Source organism: Pecten maximus, chromosome 10 (assembly GCF_902652985.1).
Source record: "Pecten maximus chromosome 10, xPecMax1.1, whole genome shotgun sequence".
Classification (NCBI taxonomy): domain Eukaryota; kingdom Metazoa; phylum Mollusca; class Bivalvia; order Pectinida; family Pectinidae; genus Pecten; species Pecten maximus.
The window spans coordinates 16,376,200-16,403,063 of NC_047024.1; the positions used below are offsets into that span (position 1 = coordinate 16,376,200).

At 41.4% G+C, this 26,864-nt stretch overlaps 2 protein-coding genes and 1 long non-coding RNA gene across 7 annotated transcripts in view; 1 reads left to right on the forward strand and 2 right to left on the reverse strand.

Moving 5' to 3' along the window:
• The window catches only part of LOC117336732 (X-ray repair cross-complementing protein 5-like), a 29,260-nt gene extending 26,384 nt beyond the window's left edge, over positions 1–2,876 (forward strand). For 2 of the 5 annotated variants that reach the window (XM_033897347.1, XM_033897346.1), the window contains exon 20: positions 253–2,876. In XM_033897347.1, the coding sequence (XP_033753238.1) occupies positions 253–372 (120 nt within the window). In that variant the 3' untranslated portion in view covers positions 373–2,876. The remainder of the gene's footprint in view (positions 1–252) is intronic. The other 3 variants (XR_004534643.1, XR_004534642.1, XM_033897348.1) reach the window with 3 other exon arrangements.
• LOC117336734 lies at positions 926–6,240 on the reverse strand. Its single transcript, XR_004534644.1, has 2 exons — positions 4,988–6,240; positions 926–4,662 (listed from the first exon to the last, which is right to left on the reverse strand). It is a non-coding gene; the product is annotated as an uncharacterized LOC117336734 (long non-coding RNA).
• A 524-nt stretch (positions 6,241–6,764) lies between these two features.
• LOC117335354 (dual specificity protein phosphatase 3-like) lies at positions 6,765–24,972 on the reverse strand. The gene is made up of 3 exons (XM_033895292.1): positions 24,720–24,972; positions 16,213–16,436; positions 6,765–7,744 (listed from the first exon to the last, which is right to left on the reverse strand). The coding sequence occupies exons 1-3, from the start codon at positions 24,854–24,856 to the stop codon at positions 7,452–7,454; spliced, it is 654 nt and encodes a 217-aa protein (XP_033751183.1). The 5' UTR covers positions 24,857–24,972; the 3' UTR covers positions 6,765–7,451.
• Between the last annotated feature and the right edge of the window lie 1,892 nt (positions 24,973–26,864).

Sequence of the window (26,864 nt, forward strand, 5' to 3'; positions counted from 1 at the left end):
TTTATATATTTTTCTTTCATAGAAGAATGAAATTTTTTTTTCGACCAATCACATTTGAGTATTTACCATGAAAACAAAGAAAAATTAATTATTTTGAATACAAGGAATGAAACAATGGGTAGAATATCTGTACAGTATAATTGTATATACCAGCATTCCTGCTTCACCACAATCACCTAGACTACCATTGTTTTATGAAGAAAGACTTTCTGAAAGATTTTCTTTATTTATTGGATATGTTATTTATTTCAGCTTGGCAAGTTGACTGTGGCAGTTTTGAAGGAATTAATCAAGCGTGAGGGAATCCCAGCATCAGGGACAAAGAAAGCCGACCTAATAGACTGTATTAACAGTTACTATGGCGTGTCATAGATTACTATGGATACAAGGGATTGTATAAACAGTTACTATGGATACAAGTGATTGTATAAACAGTTACTATGGATACAAGTGATTGTATAAACAGTTACTATGGATACAAGTGATTGTATAAACAGTTACTATGGATACTAGTGATTGTATAAAACAGTTACTATGGATACAAGTGATTGTAGAAACAGTTACTATAGTGTCATAGATTACTATGGATACAAGTGATTGTATAAACAGTTACTATGGATACAAGTGATTGTATAAACAGTTACTATAGTGTCATAGATTACTATGGATACAAGTGATTGTATAAACAGTAACTATGGATACAAGTGATTGTATAAACACTTACTATGGATACAAGTGATTGTATAAACAGTTGCTATGGATACAAGTGATTGTATAAACAGTTACTATGAATACAAGTGATTGTATAAAACAGTTACTATGGTGTCATATGTTACTATGGATACAAGTGATTTTATAAAACAGTTACTATGGTGTCGTATGTTACTATGGATACAGGTGATTGTATAAAACAGTTACTATGGTGTCATACGTTACTATGGATACTAGTGATTGAATAGTAGGTTACTATGGATTCAAATTATTGTGTCAACACGTATTACGGTGTCGTATGTTGCTATGGGTACAAGTGTTTGTATAAAACAGTTACTATGGTGTCGTACGTTACTATGGATACAAGTGATTGTATAAAACAGTTACTATGGTGTCGTACGTTACTATGGGTACAAGTGATTGTATAAACAGTTACTATGGTGTCGTACGTTACTATGGATACTAGTGATTGTATAAACAGTTACTATGGTGTCGTACGTTACTATGGGTACAAGTGATTGTATTGAAGAGATTCTATTGTTGTAAGTTGATAAGTGATTGAATAGTCGTCGGTTGCTTTAGATACAAGTGATTGTATAAACAGTTACTCTGATGTCAGTGGTTGCTATGTATACAGATGATTGTAATAGTTACTATAGCATGATACAAGTTGTTATGGAATAAAGTGATGCCAGCTTTTCTGTTACTGTTAACAGTGTTAGACAGTATAGCATCTATCTTCCTTGAGGCTCAGTGAGACAAAGACTTTGTAGAGAATCATTGAGGCGCAGTGGGACAAAGACTTTATAGAGTATCATTGAGGCTCAGTGAGACAAAGACTTTATAGAGTATCATTGACTTGAGGCTCAGTGGGACAAAGACCTTATAGAGAATCATTGAGGCGCAGAGGGACAAAGACTTTATAGAGTATCATTGAGGCTCAGTGAGACAAAGACTTTATAGAGAATCATTGAGGCGCAGTGGGACAAATATTTTATAGAGAATCATTGAGGCGCAGTGAGACAAAGACTTTATAGAGAATCATTGAGGCTCAGTGAGACAAATACTTTATAGAGTATCATTGAGGCTCAGTGGGACAAAGATTTTATAGAGAATCATTGAGGCTCAGTGAGACAAAGACTTTATAGAGAATCATTGAGGCTCAGTGAGACAAAGATTTTATAGAGTATCATTGAGGCTCAGTGGGACAAAGATTTTATAGAGTATCATTGAGGCTCAGTGGGACAAAGATTTTATAGAGAATCATTGAGTCGCAGTGAGACAAAGATTTTATAGAGAATCATTTAGGCTCAGTGAGACAAAGACTTTATAGAGAATCATTGAGGCGCAGTGATACAAAGACTTTATAGAGAATCATTGAGGCGCAGTGAGACAAAGACTTTATAGAGAATCATTGAGGCTCAGTGAGACAAAGACTTTATAGAGAATCATTGAGGCTCAGTGGGACAAAGACTTTATAGAGAATCATTGAGGCTCAGTGAGACAAATACTTTATAGAGTATCATTGAGGCTCAGTGAGACAAAGACTTTATAGAGTATCATTGAGGCTCAGTGGGACAAAGATTTTATAGAGAATCATTGAGGCTCAGTGGGACAAAGACTTTATAGAGAATCATTGAGGCGCAGTGAGACAAAGACTTTATAGAGAATCATTGAGGCGCAGTGAGACAAAGACTTTATAGAGAATCATTGAGGCTCAGTGAGACAAAGACTTTATAGAGAATCATTGAGGCTCAGTGGGACAAAGACTTTATAGAGAATCATTGAGGCTCAGTGGGACAAAGACTTTATAGAGAATCATTGAGGCTCAGTGAGACAAATACTTTATAGAGTATCATTGAGGCTCAGTGAGACAAAGACTTTATAGAGTATCATTGAGGCTCAGTGGGACAAAGATTTTATAGAGAATCATTGAGGCTCAGTGGGACAAAGACTTTATAGAGAATCATTGAGGCTCAGTGGGATAAATACTTTATAGAGTATCATTGAGGCTCAGTGGGACAAAGACTTTATAGAGAATCATTGAGGCTCAGTGGGACAAATACTTTATAGAGTGCCATTGTAATAGAAAAGATATTTTAAGATATTACGCCACTGTGTTAGAACGTTTTAAGAAAGACATGATTAAAGATTTCCTGCTGCGATTTTTGCCTTTGTATTTTTGAGGTCCCTGTCCTGTGTTCTTATGCACCCATCAAAATGTTAAGAGATTTTTATGGTATGGCACATACATCCGTCTGGTATAAACTTCTGTATGTCTGCAGATCTCCTACACTTTTTCAATAGCTCTCTTTGAAACCTTGTATGCTTTATAATCATATGTAGATGTTTCCATTTAGAATATTTTAAATGAAGTAATTTGTATTGCCCTTTCTTTATTTCAGTATTTGATTTTTCAATCAAACTCGGCAGGTTTATCCTGTACTTTTAACTCGACTACAATAATTATGACATTGCTGTACAATACAAAAGGCTGAATATTTAACTAGAGTTAAGAACATTTAACTGGAGTTAAGAACATTTAACTAGAGTTAAGAACATTTAACTGGAGTTAAGATTATTTAACTTGACATCTGATTACTTTACTGGACTTCAGATTTATAAAAAAGGTATTAATGATATATGTTTGTTTTTAAGACAATTTATGAAAAGTATACAAGGGAACATCAAATGAGCTGCATTCAGTTCCAGAACATTCATATTACAATCAACCTGTAATGCAGAAGTATTGCCCCCTAATGACCAATATATAACCATACAATGATAAGTGTCACACACTGTCGACACCTTGACAGTTTGTATGTAACATACAATGATAGTGTCACACACTGTCGACACCTTGAGGACAGTTTGTATATAACCATACAATGATAGTGTCACACACTGTCGACACCTTGAGGACAGTTTGTATGTAACCATACAATGATAGTGTCACACACTGTCGGCACCTTGAGGACAGTTTGTATATAACATACAATGATAAGTGTCACACACTGTCGACACCTTGAGGACAGTTTGTATGTAACCATACAATGATAAGTCTCACACACTGTGGGCACCTTGAGGACAGTTTGTATGTAACCATACAATGATACTGTCACACACTGTGGACACCTTGAGGACAGTTTGTATGTAACCATACAATGATACTGTCACACACTGTCGACACCTTGAGGACAGTTTGTATGTAACCATACAATGATACTGTCACACACTGTCGACACCTTGAGGACAGTTTGTATATAACATACAATGATAGTGTCACACACTGTCGACACCTTGAGGACAGTTTGTATATAACATACAATGATAGTGTCACACACTGTCGACACCTTGAGGACAGTTTGTATGTAACCATACAATGATAGTGTCACACACTGTCGACACCTTGAGGACAGTTTGTATATAACATACAATGATAGTGTCGCACACTGTCGACACCTTGAGGACAGTTTGTATGTAACCATACAATGATAGTGTCATACACTGTCGACACCTTGAGGACAATTTGTATGTAACATACAATGATAGTGTCACACACTGTCGACACCTTGGGGACAGTTTGTATATAACATACAATGATAGTGTCACACACTGTCGACACCTTGAGGACAGTTTGTATATAACATACAATGATAGTGTCACACACTGTCGACACCTTGGGGACAGTTTGTATATAACATACAATGATAGTGTCACACACTGTCGACACCTTGGGGACAGTTTGTATATAACATACAATGATAGTGTCATACACTGTCGACACCTTGAGGACAGTTTGTATATAACCATACAATGATAGTGTCACACACTGTCGACACCTTGAGGACAGTTTGTATATAACATACAATGATAGTGTCACACACTGTCGACACCTTGAGGACAGTTTGTATGTAACCATACAATGATAGTGTCACACACTGTCGACACCTTGGGGACAGTTTGTATATAACATACAATGATAGTGTCACACACTGTCGACACCTTGACAGTTTGTATATAACCATACAATGATAGTGTCACACACTGTCGACACCTTGAGGACAGTTTGTATATAACATACAATGATAGTGTCACACACTGTCGACACCTTGAGGACAGTTTGTATATAACCATACAATGATAGTGTCACACACTGTCGACACCTTGAGGACAGTTTGTATATAACCATACAATGATAGTGTCACACACTGTCGACACCTTGAGGACAGTTTGTATATAACCATACAATGATAGTGTCACACACTGTCGACACCTTGAGGACAGTTTGTATGTAACCATACAATGATAGTGTCACACACTGTCGACACCTTGAGGACAGTTTGTATATAACCATACAATGATAGTGTCACACACTGTCGACACCTTGAGGACAGTTTGTATATAACCATACAATGATAGTGTCACACACTGTCGACACCTTGAGGACAGTTTGTATGTAACCATACAATGATAGTGTCACACACTGTCGACACCTTGAGGACAGTTTGTATGTAACCATACAATGATAGTGTCACACACTGTCGACACCTTGAGGACAGTTTGTATGTAACCATACAATGATAGTGTCACACACTGTCGACACCTTGATGACAGTTTGTATATAACCATGCAATGATAAGTGTCACACACTGTCGACACCTTGAGGACAGTTTGTATGTAACCATACAATGATAGTGTCACACACTGTCGGCACCTTGAGGACAGTTTGTATATAACCATACAATGATAGTGTCAAACACTGTCGACACCTTGAGGACAGTTTGTATGTAACCATACAATGATAGTGTCACACACTGTCGACACCTTGAGGACAGTTTGTATGTAACCATACAATGATAGTGTCACACACTGTCGACACCTTGAGGACAGTTTGTATATAACCATGCAATGATAGTGTCACACACTGTCGACACCTTGAGGACAGTTTGTATATAACCATGCAATGATAGTGTCACACACTGTCGACACCTTGAGGACAGTTTGTATATAACCATACAATGATAGTGTCACACACTGTCGACACCTTGAGGACAGTTTGTATGTAACCATACAATGATAGTGTCACACACTGTCGGCACCTTGAGGACAGTTTGTATGTAACCATACAATGATAAGTGTCACACACTGTCGACACCTTGATGACAGTTTGTATATAACCATGCAATGATAAGTGTCACACACTGTCGACACCTTGAGGACAGTTTGTATATAACATACAATGATAGTGTCACACACTGTCGGCACCTTGAGGACAGTTTGTATATAACCATGCAATGATAGTGTCACACACTGTCGACACCTTGGGGACAGTTTGTATGTAACCATACAATGATAGTGTCACACACTGTCGACACCTTGAGGACAGTTTGTATATAACCATACAATGATAGTGTCACACACTGTTGACACCTTGACAGTTTGTATATAACCATACAATGATAGTGTCACACACTGTCGACACCTTGGGGACAGTTTGTATATAACCATACAATGATAGTGTCACACACTGTCTGACACCTTGAGGACAGTTTGTATATAACCATACAATGATTAGTGTCACACACTGTCGACACCTTGAGGACAGTTTGTATGTAACCATACAATGATAGTGTCACACACTGTCGACACCTTGAGGACAGTTTGTATGTAACCATACAATGATAGTGTCACACACTGTCGACACCTTGAGGACAGTTTGTATATAACCATACAATGATAGTGTCACACACTGTCGACACCTTGAGGACAGTTTGTATGTATATAACCATACAATGATAAGTGTCACACACTGTCGACACCTTGAGGACAGTTTGTATATAACCATGCAATGATAGTGTCACACACTGTCGACACCTTGAGGACAGTTTGTATGTAACCATACAATGATAGTGTCACACACTGTCGACACCTTGAGGACAGTTTGTATATAACCATACAATGATAGTGTCACACACTGTCGACACCTTGAGGACAGTTGTATAGTAACCATACAATGATAGTGTCACACACTGTCGGACACCTTAGGACAGTTTGTATATAACCATACAATGATAGTGTCACACACTGTTGACACCTTGAGGACAGTTTGTATGTAACCATACAATGATAGTGTCACACACTGTCGACACCTTGAGGACAGTTTGTATATAACCATGCAATGATAGTGTCACACACTGTCGACACCTTGGGGACAGTTTGTATGTAACCATACAATGATAAGTGTCACACACTGTCGACACCTTGGGGACAGTTTGTATGTAACATACAATGATAAGTGTCACACACTGTCGACACCTTGAGGACAGTTTGTATATAACCATGCAATGATAGTGTCACACACTGTTGACACCTTGACAGTTTGTATGTAACCATACAATGATAAGTGTCACACACTGTCGACACCTTGATGACAGTTTGTATACAACCATACAATGATAGTGTCACACACTGTCTTGACACCTTGATGACAGTTTGTATATAACCATGCAATGATAGTGTCACACACTGTCGACACCTTGGGGACAGTTTGTATATAACCATGCAATGATAGTGTCACACACTGTCGACACCTTGAGGACAGTTTGTATATAACATACAATGTTAGTGTCACACACTGTCGACACCTTGAGGACAGTTTGTATGTAACCATACAATGATAGTGTCACACACTGTCGACACCTTGGGGACAGTTTGTATGTAACCATACAATGATAGTGTCACACACTGTCGACACAATGAGGTCCTTTTCCATCTTCTTCTCTCTTTACATGTTCACTTTCCACATTAGCAGAGGCTTCATCCTGGTTGTGTATAAAATGTCCTGCCTTCTTCAATTTCTCATTGAAATCACACAGCTGTTGCAGAAAGCCGTCATTTGGACAAATTTCTCGTTTAGTCCTGACCAATCGTGTTGCGTCCTGGATTGTTAAGTGATGTTTGATCATCAGATACACCAGAACTAGTGTTGCTGACCTACTTGCTCCGACCTTACAGTTCACCATCACTTTTCCTGAAACAACAATCAATAAGTGAATTGATGGTCACCAACACATTTTCTGAAACAACAAGTGAACTGTACCAATTAATGCTATCCATTCTGTCCTGTGTAATGTTCATGATGTGCTGCACATTTTGTACATTGCCAACACACTTTCAATAAAAGAACGAGCAGCTAAAAAAACGATTATTTTCCTTTTATGATATAATACAATTATACCTATGCTATCCCGCTATACTATACTATACCACACTACCAAATATAACTTTTGTCTTTAATCTGTACGATTACAGAAGAATCAAGAAAAACATTTAAAAGGCACCTCTTATATTTCTTAAGAAATACAACTATAAATTCAACACATGTTATATACTCAACCGCAAATGAAATGTGATATCTATTGACTAGTGGCCAGGCTGTCATCTGTCAACAATCTATTGACTAGTGGACAGGCTGTCATCTGTCAACAATCTATTGACTAGTGGACAGGCTGCCATCTGTCAACAATATACCCTCTAGTGGACAGACTGTCTTCTGTCAACAAGATATTGACTAGTGGCCAGGCTGTCATCTGTCAACAATCTATGGACTAGTAGACAGGCTGTCATCTGTCAACAATCTTTCACTAGTGGACAGGCTGACTTCTGCCAACAATCTTTCACTAGTGGACAGGCTGTCATCTGTCAACAATCTATCGACTAGTGGACAGACTGTCATCTGTCAACAATATATCACTAGTGGACAGGCTGTCATCTGTCAACAATCTATTGACTAGTGGACAGGCTGTCTTCTGTCAACAATCTATCACTAGTGGACAGGCTGTCAACTGTCAACAATCTATCACTAGTGGACAGGCTTTCATCTGTCAACAATATATTGACTAGTGGACAGGCTGTCATCTGTCAACAATCTATCGACTAGTGGACAGACTGTCATCTGTCAACAATATATCACTAGTGGACAGGCTGTCATCTGTCAACAATCTATCGACTAGTGGACAGGCTGTCTTCTGTCAACAATCTATCGACTAGTGGACAGGCTGTCATCTGTCAACAATCTATGGACTAGTGGACAGGCTGTCTTCCGTCAACAATCTATGGACTAGTGGACAGGCTGTCTTCCGTCAACAATCTTTCACTAGTGGACAGACTGTCATCTGTCAACAATCTTTCACTAGTGGACAGGCTGTCATCTGTCAACAATCTATCGACTAGTGGACAGGCTGTCATCTGTCAACAATCTATTGACCAGTGGACAGACTGTCATCTGTCAACAATCTATCACTAGTGGACAGACTGTCATCTGTCAACAATATATTGACTAGTGGCCAGGCTGTCATCTGTCAACAATCTATTGACTAGTGGACAGGCTGTCATCTGTCAACAATCTATCGACTAGTGGACAGGCTGTCATCTGTCAACAATCTATCGACTAGTGGACCGGCTGTCATCTGTCAACAATCTTTCACTAGTGGACAGGCTGTCATCTGTCAACAATCTATCGACTAGTGGACAGGCTGTCATCTGTCAACAATCTATTGACTAGTGGACAGACTGTCATTTGTCAACAATCTATCACTAGTGGACAGACTGTCTTCTGTCAACAATTTTTCACTAGTGGACAGGCTGTCATCTGTCAACAATCTATCGACTAGTGGACAGACTGTCATCTGTCAACAATATGTTGACTAGTGGACAGGCTGTCATCTGTCAACAATCTATCACTAGTGGACAGACTGTCATCTGTCAACAATATATCACTAGTGGACAGGCTGTCATCTGTCAACAATCTATTGACTAGTGGACAGGCTGTCTTCTGTCAACAATCTATCACTAGTGGACAGGCTGTCAACTGTCAACAATCTATCACTAGTGGACAGGCTTTCATCTGTCAACAATATATTGACTAGTGGACAGGCTGTCATCTGTCAACAATCTATCACTAGTGGACAGGCTGTCATCTGTCAACAATCTATTGACTAGTGGACAGGCTGCCATCTGTCAACAATATACCCTCTAGTGGACAGACTGTCTTCTGTCAACAAGATATTGACTAGTGGCCAGGCTGTCATCTGTCAACAATCTATGGACTAGTAGACAGGCTGTCATCTGTCAACAATCTTTCACTAGTGGACAGGCTGTCTTCTGCCAACAATCTTTCACTAGTGGACAGGCTGTCATCTGTCAACAATCTATCGACTAGTGGACAGGCTGTCATCTGTCAACAATATATCACTAGTGGACAGGCTGTCATCTGTCAACAATCTATCGACTAGTGGACAGGCTGTCATCTGTCAACAATATATCACTAGTGGACAGGCTGTCTTCTGTCAACAATCTATCACTAGTGGACAGGCTGTCAACTGTCAACAATCTATTGACTAGTGGACAGGCTGTCATCTGTTAACAATCTATCGACTAGTGGACAGGCTGTCATCTGTCAACAATCTATCGACTAGTGGACAGACTGTCATCTGTCAACAATATATCACTAGTGGACAGGCTGTCATCTGTCAACAATCTATCGACTAGTGGACAGGCTGTCTTCTGTCAACAATCTATCGACTAGTGGACAGGCTGTCATCTGTCAACAATCTATGGACTAGTGGACAGGCTGTCTTCCGTCAACAATCTATGGACTAGTGGACAGGCTGTCTTCCGTCAACAATCTTTCACTAGTGGACAGACTGTCATCTGTCAACAATCTTTCACTAGTGGACAGGCTGTCATCTGTCAACAATCTATCGACTAGTGGACAGGCTGTCATCTGTCAACAATCTATTGACCAGTGGACAGACTGTCATCTGTCAACAATCTATCACTAGTGGACAGACTGTCATCTGTCAACAATATATTGACTAGTGGCCAGGCTGTCATCTGTCAACAATCTATTGACTAGTGGACAGGCTGTCATCTGTCAACAATCTATCGACTAGTGGACAGGCTGTCATCTGTCAACAATTTTTCACTAGTGGACAGGCTGTCATCTGTCAACAATCTATCGACTAGTGGACAGACTGTCATCTGTCAACAATATGTTGACTAGTGGACAGGCTGTCATCTGTCAACAATCTATCACTAGTGGACAGACTGTCATCTGTCAACAATATATTGACTAGTGGACAGGCTGTCATCTGTCAACACTCTATGGACTAGTGGACAGGCTGTCTTCCGTCAACAATCTATGGACTAGTGGACAGGCTGTCTTCTGTCAACAATCTATCACTAGTGGACAGGCTGTCATCTGTCAACAATCTTTCACTAGTGGACAGGCTGTCTTCTGTCAACAATCTTTCACTAGTGGACAGGCTGTCATCTGTCAACAATCTATTGACTAGTGGACAGATTGTCATCTGTCAACAATTTATCACTAGTGGACAGGCTGTCATCTGTCAACAATCTTTCACTAGTGGACAGGCTGTCATCTGTCAACAATCTATTGACTAGTGGACAGGCTGTCATCTGTCAACAATCTATCGACTAGTGGACAGGCTGTCATCTGTCAACAATATATCACTAGTGGACAGGCTGTCATCTGTCAACAATCTATCGACTAGTGGACAGGCTGTCTTCTGTCAACAATATATTGACTAGTGGACAGGCTGTCATCTGTCAACAATCTATCGACTAGTGGACAGGCTGTCATCTGTCAACAATCTATCGACTAGTGGACAGGCTGTCATCTGTCAACAATCTTTCACTAGTGGACAGGCTGTCATCTGTCAACAATCTATCGACTAGTGGACAGGCTGTCATCTGTCAACAATCTATTGACTAGTGGACAGACTGTCATTTGTCAACAATCTATCACTAGTGGACAGACTGTCTTCTGTCAACAATTTTTCACTAGTGGACAGGCTGTCATCTGTCAACAATCTATCGACTAGTGGACAGACTGTCATCTGTCAACAATATGTTGACTAGTGGACAGGCTGTCATCTGTCAACAATCTATCACTAGTGGACAGACTGTCATCTGTCAACAATATATTGACTAGTGGACAGGCTGTCATCTGTCAACAATCTATCACTAGTGGACAGGCTGTCTTCTGTCAACAATCTATCACTAGTGGACAGGCTGTCTTCTGTCAACAATCTATCGACTAGTGGACAGGCTGTCATCTGTCAACAATCTATTGACTAGTGGACAGGCTGTCTTCCGTCAACAATCTATGGACTAGTGGACAGGCTGTCTTCCGTCAACAATCTATCACTAGTGGACAGGCTGTCATCTGTCAACAATCTTTCACTAGTGGACAGGCTGTCTTCTGTCAACAATCTATCACTAGTGGACAGGCTGTCAACTGTCAACAATCTATCGAGTAGTGGACAGGCTGTCATCTGTCAACAATCTATCACTAGTGGACAGGCTGTCATCTGTCAACAATCTATTGACTAGTGGACAGGCTGCCATCTGTCAACAATATACCCTCTAGTGGACAGACTGTCTTCTGTCAACAAGATATTGACTAGTGGCCAGGCTGTCATCTGTCAACAATCTATGGACTAGTAGACAGGCTGTCATCTGTCAACAATCTTTCACTAGTGGACAGGCTGTCTTCTGCCAACAATCTTTCACTAGTGGACAGGCTGTCATCTGTCAACAATCTATCGACTAGTGGACAGGCTGTCATCTGTCAACAATATATCACTAGTGGACAGGCTGTCATCTGTCAACAATCTATCGACTAGTGGACAGGCTGTCATCTGTCAACAATATATCACTAGTGGACAGGCTGTCATCTGTCAACAATCTATTGACTAGTGGACAGGCTGTCTTCTGTCAACAATCTATCACTAGTGGACAGGCTGTCAACTGTCAACAATCTATTGACTAGTGGACAGGCTGTCATCTGTCAACAATCTATCGACTAGTGGACAGGCTGTCATCTGTCAACAATCTATCGACTAGTGGACAGACTGTCATCTGTCAACAATATATCACTAGTGGACAGGCTGTCATCTGTCAACAATCTATCGACTAGTGGACAGGCTGTCTTCTGTCAACAATCTATCGACTAGTGGACAGGCTGTCATCTGTCAACAATCTATCACTAGTGGACAGACTGTCATCTGTCAACAATATATCACTAGTGGACAGGCTGTCATCTGTCAACAATCTATCGACTAGTGGACAGGCTGTCTTCTGTCAACAATCTATCGACTAGTGGACAGGCTGTCATCTGTCAACAATCTATTGACTAGTGGACAGGCTGTCATCTGTCAACAATCTATCACTAGTGGACAGGCTGTCATCTGTCAACAATCTTTCACTAGTGGACAGGCTGTCATCTGTCAACAATCTACCCACTAGTGGACAGGCTGTCTTCTGTCAACAATCTATCACTAGTGGACAGACTGTCATCTGTCAACAATCTATCGACTAGTGGACAGGCTGTCATCTGTCAACAATCTATCGACTAGTGGACAGGCTGTCATCTGTCAACAATCTATTGACCAGTGGACAGACTGTCATCTGTCAACAATCTATCACTAGTGGACAGACTGTCATCTGTCAACAATATATTGACTAGTGGCCAGGCTGTCATCAGTCAACAATCTATTGACTAGTGGACAGGCTGTCATCTGTCAACAATCTATCGACTAGTGGACAGGCTGTCATCTGTCAACAATCTATCGACTAGTGGACAGGCTGTCATCTGTCAACAATCTTTCACTAGTGGACAGGCTGTCATCTGTCAACAATCTATCGAGTAGTGGACAGGCTGTCATCTGTCAACAATCTATTGACTAGTGGACAGACTGTCATTTGTCAACAATCTATCACTAGTGGACAGACTGTCTTCTGTCAACAATTTTTCACTAGTGGACAGGCTGTCATCTGTCAACAATCTATCGACTAGTGGACAGACTGTCATCTGTCAACAATATGTTGACTAGTGGACAGGCTGTCATCTGTCAACAATCTATCACTAGTGGACAGACTGTCATCTGTCAACAATATATTGACTAGTGGACAGGCTGTCATCTGTCAACACTCTATGGACTAGTGGACAGGCTGTCTTCCGTCAACAATCTATGGACTAGTGGACAGGCTGTCTTCCGTCAACAATCTATCACTAGTGGACAGGCTGTCATCTGTCAACAATCTTTCACTAGTGGACAGGCTGTCTTCTGTCAACAATCTTTCACTAGTGGACAGGCTGTCATCTGTCAACAATCTATCACTAGTGGACAGGCTGTCATCTGTCAACAATCTTTCACTAGTGGACAGGCTGTCATCTGTCAACAATCTATTGACTAGTGGACAGGCTGTCATCTGTCAACAATCTATCGACTAGTGGACAGGCTGTCATCTGTCAACAATATATCACTAGTGGACAGGCTGTCATCTGTCAACAATCTATCGACTAGTGGACAGGCTGTCTTCTGTCAACAATATATTGACTAGTGGACAGGCTGTCATCTGTCAACAATCTATCGACTAGTGGACAGGCTGTCATCTGTCGACAATCTATCGACTAGTGGACAGGCTGTCATCTGTCAACAATCTTTCACTAGTGGACAGGCTGTCATCTGTCAACAATCTATCGACTAGTGGACAGGCTGTCATCTGTCAACAATCTATTGACTAGTGGACAGACTGTCATTTGTCAACAATCTATCACTAGTGGACAGACTGTCTTCTGTCAACAATTTTTCACTAGTGGACAGGCTGTCATCTGTCAACAATCTATCGACTAGTGGACAGACTGTCATCTGTCAACAATATGTTGACTAGTGGACAGGCTGTCATCTGTCAACAATCTATCACTAGTGGACAGACTGTCATCTGTCAACAATATATTGACTAGTGGACAGGCTGTCATCTGTCAACAATCTATCACTAGTGGACAGGCTGTCTTCTGTCAACAATCTATCACTAGTGGACAGGCTGTCTTCTGTCAACAATCTATTGACTAGTGGACAGGCTGTCATCTGTCAACAATCTATCACTAGTGGACAGGCTGTCTTCTGTCAACAATCTATCGACTAGTGGACAGGCTGTCATCTGTCAACAATCTATTGACTAGTGGACAGGCTGTCTTCCGTCAACAATCTATGGACTTGTGGACAGGCTGTCTTCCGTCAACAATCTATCACTAGTGGACAGGCTGTCATCTGTCAACAATCTTTCACTAGTGGACAGGCTGTCTTCTGTCAACAATCTTTCACTAGTGGACAGGCTGTCATCTGTCAACAATCTATTGACTAGTGGACAGATTGTCATCTGTCAACAATCTATCACTAGTGGACAGGCTGTCATCTGTCAACAATCTTTCACTAGTGGACAGGCTGTCATCTGTCAACAATCTATTGACTAGTGGACAGGCTGTCATCTGTCAACAATCTATCGACTAGTGGACAGACTGTCATCTGTCAACAATCTATCGACTAGTGGACAGGCTGTCATCTGTCAACAATCTATTGACTAGTGGACAGACTGTCATCTGTCAACAATCTATTGACTAGTGGACAGACTGTCATCTGTCAACAATCTATCACTAGTGGACAGGCTGTCTTCTGTCAACAATATATTGACTAGTGGACAGGCTGTCTTCTGTCAGCAATCTATTGACTAGTGGACAGGCTGTCATCTGTCAACAATCTATCGACTAGTGGACAGACTGTCATCTGTCAACAATATATCACTAGTGGACAGACTGTCATCTGTCAACAATCTACCCACTAGTGGACAGGCTGTCATCTGTCAACAATCTATCAACTAGTGGACAGGCTGTCTTCTGTCAACAATCTACCCACTAGTGGACAGGCTGTCATCCGTCAACAATCTACCTACTAGTTGACAGACTGTCGTCTGTTGATACCCATGGTTGATTGATTGCACTATGCTATTTCAGAATAAGAACTCTTCAGTTTTGAGGGCAGAATATCAAAAAGTACATGAAAACGTGCATATTTTGTGATAGGCATATAATGGGGAAGAAGTCCTACCAATCTTTAGTGACATAAACGAGTATAATCTAGTACGGTAATGGTTTTGGATGTTAGGAACAGCCCAGGTGTGTGTAGAATGTCATTTGTGCGTCAGTAAGCTAAACAGTCCATCAACAATGAAAGAATTTGCGGCGTTCACTTAGGATGAAATTCCTGATACCCGTCTTTCTCATCACTTAAGCATGTTTTGTTTGGTAGTTATGCATCTGTCAGATCACTCGCCGCTACTGTTGTTGATATGCAACTTCTACAAAGCCTACGTTACATTCAATTTGCAATTCCGATAGGAAAATGTGACGGAGGCAATCAAATACGCTCTAGTGAAACGAGGATTTTTCACTGAGTTGACCCATGGGGATAAGTGTAGTGTAACGTATTGCCATGGGTATCTAACGATGACAGACAGGCTGCGATCTGTCGACAAGTACTGGAAAGATATCTCCTTTTACTATGTATTACTACTGGTAAGATATCCGATTACTATGTATTATTACAATTTACTGTAAGATATTTAATTAGTTACCTCCAGAATCTATAGCCTTCTGGATGAACTCCGCTGATTTATCAAAGTATGGTGTCAATTGGAAATTCATTTGGTCCATTGCCTGGATCCCGTAGTAGTCGATATCAACACGTTTAAACATATCGAAGTTGGTGTTGACATGGAAGGCGGTTTCCCCCTCCGCTGCGTTCAGTATGTGGGTAATGCCAAGTCTCTTCAAGCCAACTCTGTTCTTTGCGATTGATCTACAAACAGCAATTAAATCGCTTAACAATGTCCGATAAATACATGGGCTTATTAATAATCAAGAGTTTATTGAACAACCATTTACCACACAAGGCAACATTTCCCGCGCTATCCATGCGATTCTTTTACATGCACAAAATCGATACCATTGTTTAACTCATTTTTATAAGGACGAACTGTTTCCGTTTTCAATGTCCAAAAAAGCATTAACCTCCATTTTATTCACAATCAAAATTTTGACCAGAACTGTATTTTCATGGATTCATTAAATCATTTTGAAGTTGGACATTGAACATATATTTTGTCCTGTGCAAATCAGGTAAAAATATTTCGCCCATCCCTATAATATAATAGCTCCTGTCATATCTCATTCATCCCAGCTAATCTTAACCAAGAAATGTTCCCGATCTCTACAATATCTCGTCCATCCCATCTAATCTTAACCAAGAAATGTTCCCGATCTCTACAATATCTCGCCCATCCCAGCTAACCTTGACCAAGAAATGTTCCCGATCTCTACAATATCTCGCCCATCCCAGCTAACCTTGACCAAGAAATGTTCCCGATCTCTACAATATCTCGCCCATCCCAGCTAACCTTGACCAAGAAATGTTTCCGATCTCTAAAATATCTCGTCCATCCCAGCTAACCTTGACCAAGAAATGTTCCCGATCCCTACAATATCTCCTTCATCCCAGCTAACCTTGACCAAGAAATGTTCCCGATCTCTACAATATCTCGTACAACCCAGCTAACCTTGACCAAGAAATGTTCCCGATCTCTACAATATCTCGTCCAACCTAGCTAACCTTGACCAAGAAATGTTCCCGATCTCTACAATATCTCGTCCATCCCAGCTAACCTTGACCAAGAAATGTTCCCGATCTCTACAATATCTCGCCCATCCCAGCTAACCTTGACCAAGAAATGTTCCCGATCTATACAATATCTAGGCCATCCTAGCTAACCTTGACCAAGAAATGTTCCCGATCTCTACAATATCTTCTTCATCCCAGCTAACCTTGACCAAGAAATGTTCCCGATCCCTACAATATCTCCTTCATCCCAGCTAACCTTGACCAAGAAATGTTCCCGATCTCTACAATATCTCGTCCATCCCAGCTAACCTTGACCAAGAAATGTTCCCGATCTCTACAATATCTCGTCCATCCCAGCTAACCTTGACCAAGAAATGTTCCCGATCTCTACAATATCTCGCCCATCCCAGCTAACCTTGACCAAGAAATGTTCCCGATCTATACAATATCTAGGCCATCCCAGCTAACCTTGACCAAGAAATGTTCCCGATCTCTACAATATCTCGTCCAACCAAGCTAACCTTGACCAAGAAATGTTCCCGATCTATACAATATCTAGGCCATCCCAGCTTACCTTGACCAAGAAATGTTCCCGATCTCTACAATATCTCGTCCAACCAAGCTAACCTTGACCAAGAAATGTTTCCGATCTCTACAATATCTCGTCCATCCCAGCTAACCTTGACCAAGAAATGTTCCCGATCCCTACAATATCTCGTCCAACCCAGCTAACCTTGACCAAGAAATGTTTCCCGATCTCTACAATATCTCGTCCATCCCAGCTAACCTTGACCAAGAAATGTTCCCGATCTCTACAATATCTCGTCCATCCCAGCTAACCTTGACCAAGAAATGTTCCCGATCTCTACAATATCTCGTCCAATCCCAGCTAACCTTGACCAAGAAATGTTCCCGATCTCTACAATATCTCGTCCATCCCAGCTAACCTTGACCAAGAAATGTTCCCGATCTCTACAATATCTCGTCCAACCCAGCTAACCTTGACCAAGAAATGTTCCCGATCTCTACAATATCTCGTCCATCCCAGCTAACCTTGACCAAGAAATGTTCCCGATCTCTACAATATCTCGTCCATCCCAGCTAACCTTGACCAAGAAATGTTCCCGATCTCTACAATATCTCGTCCATCCCAGCTAACCTTGACCAAGAAATGTTCCCGATCTCTACAATATCTCGCCCATCCCAGCTAACCTTGACCAAGAAATGTTCCCGATCTCTACAATATCTCGCCCATCCCAGCTAACCTTGACCAAGAAATGTTCCCGATCCCTACAATATCTCGTCCAACCCAGCTAACCTTGACCAAGAAATGTTCCCGATCTCTACAATATCTCGCCCATCCCAGCTAACCTTGACCAAGAAATGTTCCCGATCCCTACAATATCTCCTTCATCCCAGCTAACCTTGACCAAGAAATGTTCCCGATCTCTACAATATCTCGTCCAACCCAGCTAACCTTTACCAAGAAATTTTCCCGATCCCTACAATATCTCGTCCATCCCAGCTAACCTTGACCAAGAAATGTTCCCGATCTCTACAATATCTCGCCCATCCCAGCTAACCTTGACCAAGTAATGTTCCCGATCCCTACAATATCTCGTCCAACCCAGCTAACCTTGACAAAGAAATGTTTCCGATCTCTACAATATCTCGTCCATCCTAGCTAACCTTGACCAAGAAATGTTTCCGATCTCTACAATATCTCGCCCATCCCAGCTAACCTTGACCAAGAAATGTTCCCAATCCCTACAATATCTCGTCCAACCCAGCTAACCTTGACCAAGAAATGTTCCCGATCTCTACAATATCTCGCCCATCCCAGCTAACCTTGACCAAGAAATGTTCCCGATCCATACAATATCTCCTTCATCCCAGCTAACCTTGACCAAGAAATGTTCCCGATCTCTACAATATCTCGTCCAACCCAGCTAACCTTTACCAAGAAATTTTCCCGATCCCTACAACATCTCGTCCATCCCAGCTAACCTTGACCAAGAAATGTTCTCAATCCTTACACTATCTCGTCCATCCTAGCTAACCTTGACCAAGAAATGTTCCCGATCTCTACAATATCTCGTTCAACCCAGCTAACCTTGACCAAGAAATGTTCCCGATCTCTACAATATCTCGCCCATCCCAGCTAACCTTGACCAAGAAATGTTCCCGATCCCTACAATATCTCGTCCAACCCAGCTAACCTTGACAAAGAAATGTTTCCGATCTCTACAATATCTCGTCCATCCTAGCTAACCTTGACCAAGAAATGTTCCCGATCTCTACAATATCTTCTTCATCCCAGCTAACCTTGACCAAGAAATGTTCCCGATCTCTACAATATCTCGTCCAACCCAGCTAACCTTGACCAAGAAATGTTCCCGATCTCTACAATATCTAGTCCATCCCAGCTAACCTTGACCAAGAAATGTTCCCGATCTCTACAATATCTCGTCCAACCCAGCTAACCTTGACCAAGAAATGTTCCCGATCTCTACAATATCTCGTCCATCCCAGCTAACCTTGACCAAGAAATGTTCCCGATCTCTACAATATCTCGCCCATCCCAGCTAACCTTGACCAAGAAATGTTCCCGATCTCTACAATATCTCGTCCAACCAAGCTAACCTTGACCAAGAAATGTTCCCGATCTCTACAATATCTCGTCCATCCCAGCTAACCTTGACCAAGAAATGTTCCCGATCTATACAATATCTCGCCCATCCCAGCTAACCCTGACCAAGAAATGTTCCCGATCTCTACAATATCTCGTCCATCCCAGCTAACCTTGACCAAGAAATGTTTCCGATCTCTACAATATCTCGTCCATCCAGCTAACCTTGACCAAGAAATGTTCCCGATCTCTACAATATCTCGTCCAACCCAGCTAACCTTGACCAAGAAATGTTTCCGATCTCTACAATATCTCGTCCATCCCAGCTAACCTTGACCAAGAAATGTTCCCGATCTCTACAATATCTCGTCCATCCCAGCTAACCTTTAACAACAAATGTTCCCGATCTCTACAATATCTCGCCCCTCCCAGCTAACCTTGACCAAGAAATGTTCCCGATCTCTACAATATCTCGCCCATCCCAGCTAACCTTGACCAAGAAATGTTCCCGATCTCTACAATATCTCGTCCAACCCAGCTAACCTTGACCAAGAAATGTTCCCGATCTCTACAATATCTCCTTAATCCCAGCTAACCTTGACCAAGAAATGTTCCCGATCTCTACAATATCTCGTCCATCCCAGCTAACCTTGACCAAGAAATGTTCCCGATCTCTACAATATCTCGCCCATCCCAGCTAACCTTGACCAAGAAATGTTTCCCGATCTCTACAATATCTCGCCCATCCCAGCTAACCTTGACCAAGAAATGTTCCCGATCCCTACAATATCTCGTCCAACCCAGCTAACCTTGACCAAGAAATGTTCCCGATCTCTACAATATCTCGCCCATCCCAGCTAACCTTGACCAAGAAATGTTCCCGATCTCTACAATATCTCGTCCATTCCAGCTAACCTTGACCAAGAAATGTTCCCGATCTCTACAATATCTCGTCCAACCCAGCTAACCTTGACCAAGAAATGTTCCCGATCTCTACAATATCTCGTCCAACCCAGCTAACCTTGACCAAGAAATGTTCCCGATCTCTACAATATCTCGCCCATCCCAGCTAACCTTGACCAAGAAATGTTCCCGATCCCTACAATATCTCGCCCATCCCAGCTAACCTTGACCAAGAAATGTTCCCGATCTCTACAATATCTCGTCCAACCCAGCTAACCTTGACCAAGAAATGTTCCCGATCTCTACAATATCTCGTCCAACCCAGCTAACCTTGACCAAGAAATGTTCCCGATCTCTACAATATCTCGTCCATCCCAGCTAACCTTGACCAAGAAATGTTCCCGATCTCTACAATATCTCGCCCATCCCAGCTAACCTTGACCAAGAAATGTTCCCGATCTCTACAATATCTCGTCCATCCCAGCTAACCTTGACCAAGAAATGTTTCCGATCTCTACAATATCTCGTCCAACCCAGCTAACCTTGACCAAGAAATGTTCCCGATCTCTACAATATCTCGTCCAACCCAGCTAACCTTGACCAAGAAATGTTTCCGATCTCTACAATATCTCGTCCATCCCAGCTAACCTTGACCAAGAAATGTTCCCGATCTCTACAATATCTCGTCCATCCCAGCTAACCTTGAACAAGAAATGTTCCCGATCTCTACAATATCTCGCCCATCCCAGCTAACCTTGACCAAGAAATGTTCCCGATCTCTACAATATCTCGTCCATCCCAGCTAACCTTGACCAAGAAATGTTCCCGATCTCTACAATATCTCGTCCATCCCAGCTAACCTTGACCAAGAAATGTTCCCGATCTCTACAATATCTCGCCCATCCCAGCTAACCTTGACCAAGAAATGTTCCCGATCTCTACAATATCTCGTCCATCCCAGCTAACCTTGACCAAGAAATGTTTCCGATCTCTACAATATCTCGTCCAACCCAGCTAACCTTGACCAAGAAATGTTCCCGATCTCTACAATATCTCGTCCAACCCAGCTAACCTTGACCAAGAAATGTTTCCGATCTCTACAATATCTCGTCCATCCCAGCTAACCTTGACCAAGAAATGTTCCCGATCTCTACAATATCTCGTCCATCCCAGCTAACCTTGACCAAGAAATGTTCCCGATCTCTACAATATCTCGCCCATCCCAGCTAACCTTGACCAAGAAATGTTCCCGATCTCTACAATATCTCGCCCATCCCAGCTAACCTTGACCAAGAAATGTTCCCGATCTCTACAATATCTCGTCCAACCCAGCTAACCTTGACCAAGAAATGTTCCCGATCTCTACAATATCTCGCCCATCCCAGCTAACCTTGACCAAGAAATGTTTCCGATCTCTACAATATCTCGCCCATCCCAGCTAACCTTGACCAAGAAATGTTCCCGATCTCTACAATATCTCGTCCAACCCAGCTAACCTTGACCAAGAAATGTTCCCGATCTCTACAATATCTCGCCCATCCCAGCTAACCTTGACCAAGAAATGTTCCCGATCCCTACAATATCTCCTTCATCCCAGCTAACCTTGACCAAGAAATGTTCCCGATCTCTACAATATCTCGTCCAACCCAGCTAACCTTTACCAAGAAATTTTCCCGATCCCTACAATATCTCGTCCATCCCAGCTAACCTTGACCAAGAAATGTTCCCAATCCTTACACTATCTCGTCCATCCTAGCTAACCTTGACCAAGAAATGTTCCCGATCTCTACAATATCTCGCCCATCCCAGCTAACCTTGACCAAGAAATGTTCCCGATCTCTACAATATCTCGTCCATCCCAGCTAACCTTGACCAAGAAATGTTTCCGATCTCTACAATATCTCGTCCAACCCAGCCAACCTTGACCAAGAAATGTTCCCGATCTCTACAATATCGCGTCCATCCAAGCTAACCTTGACCAAGAAATTTTCCCGATCCCTACAATATCTCGTCCAACCCAGCTAACCTTGACCAAGAAATGTTCCCGATCTCTACAATATCTCGCCCATCCCAGCTAACCTTGACCAAGAAATGTTCCCGATCTCTACAATATCTCGCCCATCCCAGCTAACCTTGACCAAGAAATGTTCCCGATCTCTACAATATCTCCTTCATCCCAGCTAACCTTGACCAAGAAATGTTCCCGATCTCTACAATATCTCGTCCAACCCAGCTAACCTTGACCAAGAAATGTTCCCGATCTCTACAATATCTCGTCCAACCCAGCTAACCTTGACCAAGAAATGTTCCCGATCTCTACAATATCTCGCCCATCCCAGCTAACCTTGACCAAGAAATGTTCCCGATCCCTACAATATCTCGCCCATCCCAGCTAACCTTGACCAAGAAATGTTCCCGATCTCTACAATATCTCGTCCAACCCAGCTAACCTTGACCAAGAAATGTTCCCGATCTCTACAATATCTCGTCCAATCCCAGCTAACCTTGACCAAGAAATGTTCCCGATCTCTACAATATCTCGTCCATCCCAGCTAACCTTGACCAAGAAATGTTCCCGATCTCTACAATATCTCGTCCATCCCAGCTAACCTTGACCAAGAAATGTTCCCGATCTCTACAATATCTCGTCCAACCCAGCTAACCTTGACCAAGAAATGTTCCCGATCTCTACAATATCTCGTCCAACCCAGCTAACCTTGACCAAGAAATGTTCCCGATCTCTACAATATCTCGTCCATCCCAGCTAACCTTGACCAAGAAATGTTCCCGATCTCTACAATATCTCGTCCATCCCAGCTAACCTTGACAAGAAATGTTCCCGATCTCTACAATATCTCGTCCATCCCAGCTAACCTTGACCAAGAAATGTTCCCGATCTCTACAATATCTCGTCCAACCCAGCCAACCTTGACCAAGAAATGTTCCCGATACTTACAATAACTCGTCCATCCTACACCGTAGTTAACTAAATTACCCTTGTTTCCAACATATCACCAATCCCATGACTGATGTTGACTGCCGACAGGAAATAAACACAAGAGGCCCCATGGGCCTGATAAGTCACATGAGTTGATATGTTAACTGGCAGGTGATTTGGTGGTGAACTAATATTGAATACATCTCATTTCTGTGATTTTTAAAGACGACGTTCGATCACCACGAAACAATGATTAACCAGCACAACATGCTGATGAAGGTTAAATAACTTGATATGACACAGATCAACATGTCATAAATAAAACCGAAGATTTCCTTTCTCCGAGAACTTCGATAGCTTGTATTTCCCTTGTCTGATTTATTTTGAGTTCTACGTACATGCATGTGAATGCTTGTTTTGTTCACATATCCAATGTATTTTATACGCCCCTCAAAACTTGACGGCAGTATTATGGTATGGCGTCGTCTGTCCGACGTAAACTGTTGTTTGTCCGGCAATCTCCAGCATGTTTCGACTGATCAAACTTGGAATACATTATGATTTTCGTATGAAGTTGGGATTCCATGAAAATAATTTTAAATCGACTATTTTAGCAAAAGCTTTTTACATTTCATTGTAAAAGTGATATGAAGTTGTGTTTCCCGAAAATAATTCTGATTCAACTATTTTGGCGAGTGTTATTGTCCTGTTTATTTCTAGTACCTGATCTCCTACATATGTCTGTAGTTATCTTTGTATGCTGTATTATTATCATATTAAGTTTAATGAGGTGAAGATTTTTAATTACTTGTTTTCTTCATACTATTAGCAAAACGAACATTGACTTTGTTGTGACAAGTGAGATTTAAAGCATGCCGGCTAAACATTCTTAGGGTGATTCAAATCTAATTTAAATGCAATATCGTATATAACACTATACAACATTGGACGGATGTATATTGTTCCGCCCTGTGGTACTTTTGTTTAGACTTACTCCTCTCCTATGTAGATGTTAGGGAAAACTTCATTGTAAGAGTCGGAGGGCATCATGCATAAACCGCCACTAGGACTGGTGATGATATCCAGCAACTCGTATGGTGTGCAGGGAGAATCCTGTGTTCCTGTCGCCATGGTTACAGTACGGCTGGTAGATTTTCTGTGGTAGCTAAGTTAATACCTTAGTGCAGAACAAAGGGAAAGTCAATTAGTTTTTTTTTTTATTTCTTAAGCTTTTATATTATTTATTTTTGATAATTTCATTCATCTATTACTAAAATGTAGATGGTTCGTCAATAATTCTTTTGATGTATCACCTGTACACTGCACAATTTACGGAAATTGGACTGGCACACCCACCTTATAATAGAAATAGAAAAGAGGTCCATAGGGTATTTCAGAGATTATGGCAAAAAACTCAACAAAAGGATTTCGAAGAATTTCTTATATTCCCCATTGGTCTGTGCCATTTAGCCCCCGGGGGTTGGGGTGGGGCAGGGGCAGACCGACCTTTTATACAACTCCTTTTATTCTCTTTCGTTCAAGGATATTTTACACCTTTCAATAAAATCCCACCATTCCTACAAAAGAAAGATTTCTGTTTTGGGCCGAAGCTATCACGATCCTGGATGACAGGACTCATCATTTACCATTACACCAAACGTTCCCCTTTACTTAATTACAGGGAAGCTTCAGCTGAAAAGCAACATATCCCAGAGGAATCTCAGCGCCCATCATTGAAGATGTACTGGTCCTATGAGAGACTGATCTTTTCTCCTGCCCTGCAGGTCGGGCGTAAGAATTGTACCTGCTGCCCCCTTTGCATGATCGTAAGAGGCGACTAAATTTAGGGTCTTATCTTTTCTCTTCTCTCTTAACAACTTTTTTCTTCCTAACGTCTCCCTTGACACTGCCTTACTTTTGGCCTTTAGTTGAGCGTTCGCCCCTGTTAGGAAGGCTTTGGGTTCTGTCCCCTGGCCGAGACAAACCAGAGTCTTTAAAATGGTAGTTGCTACTCCTGCTTAGTGCTCAGCATATTTGGAGTGGCACGGCTGGTTGGCCCGTTGTCAGTGTAATGTGACCGGGTGGGGTGTCCTGCTGGGTGTCTTCGGCAGTATGCTTCAGTGAGGTAGCACTATAAATCGGCAAAAGGTCCGGCCTATCACAAGGAGACTTTAACACAAACATACCGCAGCCTCTCAAAACACACATACGCACTCACCACACGCATGCATGTCGCTTGCACGGGAGGTCGTCCTTAAATGACGTTAGCTGATAATAGGACGTTAAACAAAATAAACCAAACCAAATGAACTTTTCTCTTTTTTTCCCTTCCTTAATTTTAACCGTTTGAAATCTGGCCACTGGCTCAGTAGCGTGAAGTTTACAGATCTAAACAATGAAATGTTGTAGCGTTTTAAGAAACACCGTATCATAAACAATATGCTAGAAAAATCACTTTTTATGTGGTTTTGGTTGCCATATAGGTAAATAGAGGGAAAACACATCACCGACAGGAAAACGAAAAAATCATCATGAAAAACAATAAGAAAAAACAAAGAAATCCGGTAGAAGTATGAGAATAGGATTACACAGGTAGAAATGAGATCCCTAACCAAGGAGAAAGGTAAGGGAGAGTGAAACAGGAAATGGATTAAAAAACCCCAGTCAAACTACTGAAAACAAGCAAGAAAATAAATATAAAAAACAGGTATTCACAACAATATTACAGAGATCAAAGGAAAACAACGTGAAAATATTCTAGTGAGAGATCAAGTAGAAGAATGTAAATGTCGTGAGGCTATTGGGAAGTATGAAAAACAGCAAAATACCGAAAGAAGTAAAATAACTTTGAATACAAGGGCGAAAAACCAAGGAACAAAGTTTACACGAAAGGCCTGAAAACATTAAAAAAATACCTTATCTAATCCCAAGGCAGTATGTCCACTCTAAAAGTAAGACTAGTGTAGCAAATCAAAGTTATAGAAGTTAGAAGGCTCAGAGAGCCTTTCCTTTATTGCTACGACTGTAAATACTTCCGTGTTTGTCGATGTCAATTCCGAGCTCGAATTACTGTGTACCAGGATCGGGATGAATTAGAACAAGTTCTTTTCTTGCCAGACTGGACGCATCCGTTATATAT